This window comes from Hylobates moloch, unplaced genomic scaffold, assembly GCF_009828535.3.
Source record: "Hylobates moloch isolate HMO894 unplaced genomic scaffold, HMol_V3 SCAFFOLD_14, whole genome shotgun sequence".
NCBI classification, from domain to species: domain Eukaryota; kingdom Metazoa; phylum Chordata; class Mammalia; order Primates; family Hylobatidae; genus Hylobates; species Hylobates moloch.
Genome location: NW_026652289.1, coordinates 39,932,489 through 39,943,554, shown reverse-complemented (window position 1 = coordinate 39,943,554; position 11,066 = coordinate 39,932,489). Strand labels below are relative to the sequence as shown.

The window sequence follows — 11,066 nt, the reverse complement described above, 5'->3', positions numbered from 1 at the left end:
ACACACACACACACAGCCCCGCCGCCACACACACACACACACAGCCCCGCCACCATACACACACACACACACAGCCCCGCCGCCACACACACACACACACACACACAGCCCTACCTTGCTGCCAGGGCTCTTGCAAAGACAGGCTTCACCAACAGTTGGCCCGTCCCCAGGGGCTGCACACTACTAGCCTTATGGGAAGTTCCTCGCGCTCCCTGTGCTTCAGCTTCCGTCTGTAAAACAGGGAGAGTGCAAACCTACCCACCTCGCCAGCGGCCCTGAGCCCAAATTTTAAGCCCTAAGCACACAGCCTGGCCGAGGGTCGCTGCTGTGGAAATGCTGGTTTCCCAGTGCTGGCCTTCTCACCAGGTGGCCCTGTGAAAGCAGTGCCCCAGAAGAGGAGGGCGGCTGGGGACTAGCGGGGACCAGCGGGCAGCCAGTTGGCCTCAGTGGGCGCCCCTGTGCCGGTGCAGTCCTTCTCACTATCCCCTCCACGGCACGTGGGGCCTGGCTCAGACCACTCCACAGTGGGGCACCCTGACTGGGCCTCAGGGGAGGTGAGGCGCCCCCCAGTACCCTCTGTTTTTGAGACAAGCTGGTGTTCAGCCGTAGCGAAGGCAGCACACCTGGTGATTACGCACACAGGTCTGGAGTCACAGCCGGGTCCAGATCCCAACACTGCCACCCACCATCTGCAGCCTTTTTCTTAACCCTCCTGTTCTTAAAGTGGCCCTGCAGCTGGGGTTACCTCGAAGCAGGGCTGAGAACTGAGGTGAGGGAGGCTCCGCTACCACCCAGCACGGGGTGCCCACCTGGACGCTGGCTACTGTTGTCGGCTCTGTGAACAGGCACACGGTTTCCTGCGGGTGCGGGATGGGGCTGGCCGGGATGGGGGATGGGGACGCTGGAGCAATGGGAGATGTCCCCTTCCTATCTCCAGTCCTGAGTCTGGGCAGCTATTAGCAGAACCTTGTTAATGAAAATTCACACCTAGGTGCTAATAAACACTGGGCCACTCCCAGGCTCAGAGCCGGAGGAGAAGCCCTCTGCAGGGAAGGGGGCTGGCCAATGAGCCCCACTTATCTGTGAAAAGACTTGCTAATAACTTTAATTCCCCATTCTAAAACGCAGGGCCTTTGCCATGCAAATGTCCTTCTAAGCTGTGTTGGCTCCAGAAAGCTTCCCACTCTACCCCAGTTAGGGTCCTGGGAGGGGGGTGAGAGATGGGACAGAGGAGCAGGAAAGGGGGTGACCCGCAGAGGTGTGAGGTCCCACCCCGCTGCAGGCCTGACTTTTGGAGTCCACTCTCTGTGGCCAAGCGCCAGCCCGGGTGTGCTCTGTCTGGCCTGGACCCCTGAACTGCAGATCAGGGACTCGATCCCACCCTGCATTACTGCCCCTCCCGGCCCAGGCCAGAGTACCGAAGTGATCTCTAAAGCGGCTGAAAAACAAACCGAGCAGCATCAGCGGACGAACCACGGATAAACCAACTGTCATGTAGCTGAACAATGGAAGATTATTGGGCAATAAAAAGAAACGAAGTTCTGACACAGGAGGCAGCATGATGAGCCTTAAAAACACTGTGCTCAGTGAAAGAAGCCAGACGCAAAAGGCTGTATTTTGAGATTCCTTTTATATGAAATGTCCTGAAAAAGCAAACCTATAGAGACAGAGACTACATGAGTGAGTGCCAGGGGCTGGGAGTAGGGGAATAGTGGGGAGTGATGTTAACAGGTACACAGTTTCTTTTGGGGGGTGAAAATGTTCTAAAATTAGTAGCAATGGTTGCACAACTCTGTGGATGTACTAAAGCCATTCAATTGTTAAAAAAGTGAATTTTATGGTATGTGAATTGTATCTTAATAAAGCTCTTATAAAAACAGACACTAAAGCCTGTGTTTCAGACACTTGAAGGAAAGGAGGGGAGAACTGGGTATATATCCATAGAGGGTAAAGGACGCTTGGCAGAGAGGCTACACATCCCTTCTCCCCACCCCACCCTCCAAGCATGACTGTTCCCTAGACACCCTGGCTGGATGAGGACATGCTTTCTGGGCTCAAGGCTCCCGTTTCTTGCTCCCTGATGTGAATCCAGCCAATGCAGGGAGGCGTGCAACTGCCTATGTGGATTCTGATGCAACCCCATGGGCCCCTCATGTCACCCCAGCTAGGCCTGTAGGAGGTCATGGTTATATAAACTCAGGACCGCCGCACCATTATTTATGTCTCTAAGCCACAAGGTAGGGAAACCGGAGAAAAGGCAGATGGGAAAATGCTGGCGGGGGGTGGGGGGGGGGTCCAAGGCCAGGATGCTCCAGTGCATGGAGAATAAGGCCCCAGGACGCAAGAAAATGACCCCTTGGAGCTGTTATCCCTCAGGCCCCAACATGTGTGGAGCTGGCAAAATCCTACAAGAGCTGAACGCTGGGACTCTGGAGGCCTACCTGGGCTTGAGCGCTGATCCTCATCCTTCTGTAAAATGGTTACTTGAATATAATAGGTACCTGATGTACATACAATAAATACTCAATAATGCAGTTGTATTTCTACGCAGATATTTTGGTTTTAACCAGTTCCCCACCAGGTTCAAAGAAAAGATGAGCAGATTCTACCTGCCGCTGCCTTCTCATAGGACGCCCCTCCCCACCCCTTCCAGGCTGACCCATCTGGACTAGATGCTGAGCCAGGGCTGGGGGTAAGGCCAAAGGGGTCTGGGCCTGTGGGGTTGGGGGGACTAAAGATTGCAAGAACCCCTCCCACCTCTCCCATGCTCTTCTTTGGAGGGAGAGATGGAGCTCTGTGTCCACGGGTAGGAAGAAGAAATTGCCAACTGACACCAGTACAGTTTATTCACAAATAAATAAGTTCACATTAGGCAGAGCCTCCTGCTTGCCTCAGAGTGTCTAACCCTATGGGTCCCTCCATGGAGGGAGTGGCTGAGAAGGGCTGCCGTGGTGGGGGCGGCTCTCACCCGCAGGAATGCCCCTGCCGGGATCGCCCGTGCCCTCTTCCAGGAAAGGCAGTCTGCCAAGGAACCACTTCGAAGGTGCTGAGGCCAAAAAGCCTCGGTGCTCACAGAGACGGCGTCAGTTGTCTGCTGTCACTTGGGGTCCTCAGGCAGCCACTCCAGAGGCGAGAGGGGCATCCAGGTCTCCAACAGGGCCAGCACGTCGCCGGGAAGGAGCTGTAGGGAGAGAGGGAACAGCGCAGCCCTCAGCACTGGTGGCCTTGTGCGGGTGTCCGCGCTCGTGGGCTCCACTCTTATGGGGCCCCTAGCGAGGGGAGACCCAGTCCCCTGCGTGGCCCCTCTTGGAGCCCTGAGCATACTATGGTGGCCAGGCTGCCGGCGGGGAGCAGCAGGGTGCCTGGTCCTCACCGTGGCAGGCGGTGGGGCTGTGCGTGGGGACACGGACGAAGGGGGCGCGGGGAAGGGAACACTAACCGGGGACGGTGGGCTTGGCTCCATCGCCTGCCCTTCCGGGCACGCCGCCTCGGCGAAGAGCGCAGGCGGGTCGAGCGGCTCGGGTGCGGCTCGGGCTCCGGGGCAGGCAGGCGGGGATCCCCAGGACGCCCCGGCGCGGACGGCGGAGACCAGGCCCAACCCGCGCCCCTGCCCCTGCCCCTCCGCCTGCGTCCGTGTCTGCATCTGCGCGGGGCAGCCGTCGGGGCACAGCGGGCAGCCCCGAGGGGACCCCGCGTCCCCGCGCTGCCGGCGTCGGCGCTGGAGACTCTCCTCGCTGAGGCCTAGCACGGCCGACAGGTGGCCGATGTAGCGGATGGCCAGGCGCAGCGTCTCGATCTTGGTCAGGCTCTGGCCGGCGGGCGCCACGGACCGCGGTAGAAAGCGGCGCAGCTCGTGCAGGGCTCGGGCCAGCGTGCGCATGCGCAGTTTCTCCCGCTCACTGGCGCTCTGCCTCTGCCCGCTGCCCAGGCGGCTGCTGCGCGCGCCGCGCCTACCTACGGTGGGTGCGCGGGGGTCCCGGCGGGCGCCGGGGCGCGCGGGGCTCGGCACAGGGCTGTCGGCTGGGGTGCTGCCCCATGAGTCTGGGGACGAGACGAGGGAGCGGCCGCAGTCCTTGTCGGAGGGCGTCGGCCGCCGAGTTGGGCCCCAGGCCGCGGAGAGCATCCAGGACGCGGAGAGCGGCGGGCACAGGGGCTGGGCCATGGCAGCGGCGGCGCGTCTGGGGGCCGGCGGCCGGCGGCCGCTTTATGCTGAGCCCGAGGTGTGAAGTGGCCCCTTCCAGGCCGCATCAGCACATCAAAGTGGGCTCGGGGCTTGGAGGGGGCGGAGCCTGACCCTTTGAATCCACGGCGAGGGGCCAAGGTGCCAGCCCCTTGGCTGCGCCTGTTTCGCCCCACCTGGGCCCTCGCTTGGGCTTCTGACCCAGCCTTTCGGGCTTCCCGCCTGTGCCCAGTGTTGGGTGAAGCCCGGGGCGTGGGGCCAGCCCTGCAGGTTAAAGGAAGTTGGATCAGAAAAACGAAGTCTAGATCCTAGGTTTGGGGCCTGCCTTTACCTGTTGGGACCTTATGCAAATTCTTAGTTCTTTTGCACCTTAGCTTCCAATTTGTATAATGAGAGCCTCAGGGCATGCGCCAACTGGACAGTGAAGTAGAGTAAGGACCAGGAGCAGGGACCCTCATTCCCTCTAAAGGTGGAGAAAGCAGTAAACCATTTCTCCTTTGAGGCAGGATGGCCCTGGATAGACCCTTCCCTGGTGAGAACATGTGGACAGTGCAAGGAAGCTTGCACCCCGGCAAATCCAATAAGCTGCCGAGTCTGGTCAGGATGCTGGACCTTCTGAGCAGAGGGAGGGGGCAAGCCTGCTCCAACCCCCGGACACCTCTAGCCTGGCAGGGTCTGGAACTTGGCCTGTTGACACAGCTGTCACCACTGGCCTCTACCTGATGTTCTGCCGCTGTTGGACAGGTATAACAGGTTTTCTCAATGAAATGTGAGTGGAAATGATGCAGCAAAGGCATTTGACAAAATCCAACACCCTTCGTGATAAAAATTCTCAGCAAACTAAGAATAGAGAGGAATTTCATCAACCTGATGAAAGGCTCCTACAAAGAACCTACAGGTAGCCTCATACTGAGTAGTGAAAGACTGAAAGCTCCCCCCCACCCCCTGATTGCAGGAACAAAGCGAGGGTGTCTCTCTTACCACTCCTATTCAACATTGTACCAGATGGAGGATCTAGGCTCTGCAATTAGGAAACAAAAGACATACAGGTCAGAAAGGAAGATATAAAACTCTTTTCGCAGGTTATGGCAGCTCTGGGCCCTGCTGCGCATGAGCCTGGCCAATTTAAAGCCGAATCCTGGCTCCAGGAAACCCATGAAACGACCAAAAGGTCGGAGAAGAGGTAGAAAATGCGGCAGAGGCCATAAAAGAGACAGGCAGAGAGGAAACTGGCTCTGCTGGGCTTTGAGGATGGCCAGACTCTATTTTACATCGGAATCCCAAAATACAGATTTAATGAAGGACCTAGCTTCAGACACCAGTATCAACCTTTAAGTATCAACAGACTGTAATATCTTACTGATTTGGGTCGTGTTGATCCTACTCAACCTATTGACTTAACCCAGCTTGTCAATGGAAGAGGTGTGACCATTCAGCCACTTAAAGAGGATTATGGTGTTCAGCTGGTCGAAAAGGCTGCTGACACCTTTCAGGTGAAAGTTAATATTGGGCCGGGCGTGGTGGCTCACGCCTGTAATCCCAGCACTTTGGGAGGCCAAGGTGGGTGGATCATGAGGTCAGGAGATTGAGACCATCCTGGCCAACGTGGGGAAACCCCGTCTCTACTAAAAATACAAAAATTAGCCGGGCATGGTGGCACGTGCCTGTAGTCCCAGCTACTTGGGAGGCTGAGGCAGGAGAATCACTTGAACCAGGGAGGCAGAGGTTGCAGTGAGCTGAGATCATGCCACTGCACTCCAGCCTGATGACAGAGTGAGACTCCATGTCAAAAAAAAAAAAGTTAATATTGAAGTACAGTTGGCTTCAGAACTAGCTATTGCTGCAATTGAAAAAAATGGTGGTGGTGTCACTACAGCCTTATAGGATCCAAGAAGTCTGGAAATTCTATCCAAACCTGTTCCATTCTTTTTGGAGACAACCCATTCCAAAAGGAATGCTTCCTTCTGAAGCACTGGTACCATATTCCACCAATGCAAAGAATCGTGGGAACCTGGCAGATCCTGCGAAATTTCCTGAAGCACAACTTGAGCTTGCCAGGAAGGACAGTTCTAATTTACTGGATATCACGAAAGAAGAACTCTTCAAATGTTCAGTACTCAGAAGGATCCAAGGCAGATTTTCTTTGGGTTTGCTCCAGGATGGGTGCTGAATATAGTAGATAAGAAAATCCTAACATCTACAGATGAAAATCTCCTCAAGTACTAGAGCTCATGAATTCCCATCCAAGAAAGCAGAGTTGTTAAAGAGTATTAGAAAAGGGCCGGGCGCAGTGGCTCACACCTGTAGTCTCAGCACTTTGGGAGGCTGAGGAGGGCGGATCATGAGATCAGGAGTTTGAGACCAGCTTGGCCAACATGGTGAAACCCCGTCTCTACTAAAAATGCAAAAATTAGCCAGGCATGGTGGCAGACGCCTGCAATCCCAGCTACTCTGGAGGCTGAGGCAGGATAATCACTTGAACCTGGGAGGTGGAAGTTACAGTAAACCAAGATTGGGCCATTGCACAGCAGCCTGGATGAAATTTCACCTGACCCCTCAGGGGTTTCAGTTTGCACCCTGGTCTTAATAGGTACTTCATGCATGGCTATCTGCTCTCCAGCCAGACTGTGAAGTACCTGGTGTCTGGCATCATATCTTTACCTGTTTTCAAGCGGAATGGTTTCTTTCAGTGCCAGACGTCTGATTTTTTTTTTTTTGAGACAGGGTCTGGTCTCTCCCAGGTGAGTGGGGATTTGGTCACTGCAACTCCCTCCTGGCCACATTGAAAACATATAAAATACGGTATTGAAGCTGGGCACCGTGGGATCATGCCTGTAATCCCAGCACTTTGGGAGGGTGAGGCAGGGGGATCTCTTGAGGTCAGGAGTTTGAAACTAGCCTGGCCAACATGATGAAACCCTGTCTCTACTAAAAATACAAACGATTAGCCTGGTATGGTGGCGCATGCCTGCAGTCCCAGCTCTCAGGAGGCTGAGGCAGGATAATCGCTTGAACCCGGGAAGTAAAGGTTGCAGTGAGCTGAGATTGCACCATTGCACTCCAGCCTGGTGACAGAGCAAGATTCTGTCTAAAAAAATAAAATAAAATAAAATACACTAACGATAGCTACTGCACTAACAAAATTGCAAAAAAAAAAAAATCTCATAATGTTTTAAAAAGTTTATGGAATGTTTAAGAAGTTTACTTGTGTTGGGCCGCATTCAAAGCTGTCCTGGGCCACGGGTTAGACAAGCTTGGTGTACACCAAACCACTCATCGTCTCCTCCTTCCTCCACCTCCTTTCCTCCCTACCCCTCCACTCACCCCTCACCCATCTTCTCTGCTTAACTTACCTGGTTCTCAGCAATACCAGCTTTCTTCATGGTATGAAATGGCAGGGATTCCCACTTCACCTTCTCCTTCCAAGCAGTCACCAGATGACATCCCTTCTTTCTGTATTTTCTTCAGGTCCACCTCTTCCTTTGCTTTTCTTTCTTTTTCTTTTCTTTCCATTACCCGAATCCAGTCTTTCTCCCAACTTCCTTCACCCAGTCTAATCTTCTGTAGGAAACATTTCTTCCGTCTTCCCTTCAATCTACATTCTTTCCTCTGGCCTCCAAGGATCTCTGGAATGTGGATCCTCTCAGCCCTCAGGCTGTCTCTGCTCTGGGACACAGACCCCTTGGCCCATGAAACTTGTCTTCCTCTGTTTTCCACACACACACACACACACACACGAAGTCCCACCTCTCTGCCCTTGCCCATGCCACTGCCCCACCCTGTAGTGCCCTCATTCCTACTTAGCAAGCTTTCTAAACATCAAGACCTAGCTCAACTTTTTTTAATTTTTATTTGTTTATTTATTTATTTATTTTGAGACGGAGTCTCACTCCGTCACCCAGGCTGGAATGCAGTGGTGCCCTCTCGACTCACTGCATCCTCCACCTCCTGGGTTCAAGCGATTCTCCTGCCTCAGCCTCTCAAGTAGCTGGGACTACAGGTGTGTGCCAGCATGCCCAGCTAATTTTTGCATTTTTAGTAAAGACGGAGTTTCTCCATGTGGGCCAGGCTAGTCTTGAACTCCTGACTTCAAGAGATCCTCCCACCTGGGCCTCCCAAAGTGCTGGGATTACAGGCATGAGCCACTGTGCCCAGCCCCCGCCCAATTTTTACCTTTGATGAAGCTTTCTCTGAACTTTAGTATGGTAGTTTTCTAAACTATTTGTCTTCTTGTTCATGCTCTCATGTTTTAAATCCTAATTGTTTCTAGTAGATTGTAAACTCCTTTGTAATAATGTCAGTATGTAATACTTTGTTACTTATCCAAGCAGTACAGGACACTCAGAGTTGATTAGCTGATGTGGAATAGATATGTGTCCTAATTTGTGTTTGATTGTTTTGTTTCTTTTTTTGAGAGGGTCTTGCCCTATTGCCCAGGCTAGAGCACAGTGGCATGATCTGGGATCACTGCAGCTTCTGCCTCCCAGGCTCAAGCGATTCTCCCACCTCAGCCTCCTAAATAGCTGGGACCACAGGCGCATGCCACCATGCCTGACTAATCTTGGTATTTTTTGTAGATATGGGGTTTCACCATGTTGGCCAGGCTGGCCTTGAACTCCTGATGTCAAGTGATCCACCCGCCTCAGCTTCCCAAAGTGCCAGGATTCCAGTTTTGCTGGTCTGATGTTTTGCATTCCCCCATAGCTTCCAGCCCAGTGAGCCTGATGGGTGAGCTGGTTTGTAGCAATGATGGCCCCACGGCATGCATGGTACCTTCCCCCTGGGCATGTCTCCCACCCCTCCTTCCTGGGATCTCTTCTGTCTCCTGCTGCTCTTGGCCTCCTCTGACACCTTCTGTTCCTCGTCCTCTGCAGTCTGTCCCAGCAGCCCCAGAATGCCTATGCCCAGGATCACATCCAGGAGAGGCAGTGCCAGCCAACCCCTAGAGTGGGGAGAAGGGGAGAAGCCCCCTCCCTGTGCATATGCCCTAGGACCCATCTATACCCAAGGACAGCCTGGCCCAGGAGGTGCTTCCTGAGCCTGCAGCTGTCAGCAGAGCCCACTCCCGGACTGCAGCAGATGGATGCCTTCCTGGGCTCCAGAGCCAACTCAGGAAACTGGCATGGGGGCCCAGTAACTGGGCCTCTTTGATGCCACTAAGCCCAAAGGAACATGCAGTTGGGAATTAGTAAAGTGTTCTGTGTGCCAGGGTGGGAGTGGGTGCAGAGAAAAGGCCAGAATGCGGCTGGGCACGGTGGCTGACGCCTGTAATCCCAGCACTTTGGGAGGCTGAGGCAGGTGGATCACCTGAGGTCAGGAGCTTGAGAGCAGCCTGGCCAAGATGGTGAAACCCCATCTCTACTAAAAATACAAAAAAATTAACTGGGCATGGTGGCAGGCACCTGTAATCCCAGCTACTCAAGAGGCTGAGGCAGGAGAATAGCTTGAACCCAGGAGGTGGAGGTTGCAGTGAGCTGAGATCGCACCATTGCACTCCAGCCTGAGCAACAAGAGCAAGACTCCATCTCAAAAAAAAAAAAAAAGAAAGAAAGCAAAAGAAAAAAGGAAAGAAAAGAAAAGGCCAGAAAGCAGAAGGGCTGGACCTCAGGAGGCTCCAGGTACTCTGTGGTCCAGGGACTGCTAAGCTTCTCAATGCCAAGAAAGCCCTGATTCTCACATGATTGTGACTTCATTTCATAGCTTTACTTGAGTAAACTCAGAATGACCGCAAACTCTTGTTTTATCTTCGTATCTTCATTTGCAAGTAGAGCATTTGCTTTACACATAGTTACAAAGTCAACACATGCAGAAGGTAGAGCACATCTCTTTACTATCCTGCTCTGGGGCTCTCAATTGCCTGTGCCAGAAGAAACCGCCATTACTGGGTTGTCAACAATGCTTTGAAATGAATTTGGTTTTTTTTGTTTATTTTATTTTTCTTTTTCAGGGTCTTGCTCTGTCACCCAGGCTGGAGTGCAGTAGCGCAATCTTGGCTCACTGCTGCCTCGATCCCCTGGGCTCAGGCAATCCTCCTACTTCATCCTCCTCAGTAGCTGGAACCACAGGCACCGTGCATCACCACACCCAGCTAATTAAAAAATATATTTTTTGGACCGGGTGCAGTGGCTCACACCTGTAATCCCAGCACTTTGGGAGGCCAAGGTGGGTGGATCACGAGGTCAGGAGATTGAGAGCATCCTGGATAACACAGTGAAACCCCATCTCTACTAAAAATAGAAAAAAATTAGCCAGACATGGTGGCGAGTGCCTGTAGTCCCAGCTACTTGGGAGGCTGAGGCAGGAGAATTGCTTGAACCCAGGAGGCGGAGGTTGCAGTGAGCCGAGATGGTGCCACTGCACTCCAGCCTGGGTGACAGAGCGAGACTCTGTCTCAAAATATATATATATATATGTATGTATGTATTTGTAGAGTCTGGGTCTCATTTTGTTACCCAGGCTGGTTTCAAACTCCTAGCTTCAAGTGATCCTCCCACCTCAGCCTTTCAAAATGCTGGGATTATAGGTATGAGCCACCATGCCCAGCCTGTATTTTATTAAGTACAAAATCAATTAGACATATTTGGACAAGAGACCATATGTGTGGGAAGTACACTTTATGTTGAAACCACAGCCCCTAGAAGTTCTCAGATCTGAAACCTAATAGCTAATGTTAAGTGGGCACGTGGGAGCCATCAAGAGATATGGAGCAGGAGAGGGACATTGGGAGTGGCCTGTGACAGGAAGATCCCTGGTGTCACCACTGAGGTATGGTGAGAAAGACACAGGGGCAAGTGTGGAGACAACCCACAAATATGGCAAGAGAGAGGTGGGGCAGGTGGGAAGGTTCTATCCCCAGTCCCATCTCTGGGGTCTTCAGCCCTCAAGG

General features: G+C 53.1%; 1 protein-coding gene across 4 annotated transcripts in view; it reads right to left on the bottom strand.

The window, feature by feature from the left end:
* Nucleotides 1-11,066, bottom strand: part of MESP1 (mesoderm posterior bHLH transcription factor 1) — an 80,661-nt gene that overhangs the window by 50,999 nt on the left and 18,596 nt on the right. For 2 of the 4 annotated variants that reach the window (XR_004251827.2, XR_009209620.1), the window contains exons 2-6: nt 7,534-10,564; nt 5,162-5,201; nt 3,440-4,444; nt 2,969-3,181; nt 115-230 (exon numbers count right to left, since the gene is read on the bottom strand). Coding sequence is in view for 1 of the 4 variants with exons in the window: in XM_032175644.2 (XP_032031535.1) it covers nt 3,098-3,181; nt 3,440-4,162 (807 nt within the window). In the remaining 3 variants the exon portion in view is untranslated. Of the gene's footprint in view, nt 1-114; nt 231-2,441; nt 2,502-2,828; nt 3,182-3,439; nt 4,445-5,161; nt 5,202-7,533; nt 10,565-11,066 lie in introns of those variants that run through there. The other 2 variants (XR_004251828.2, XM_032175644.2) reach the window with 2 other exon arrangements.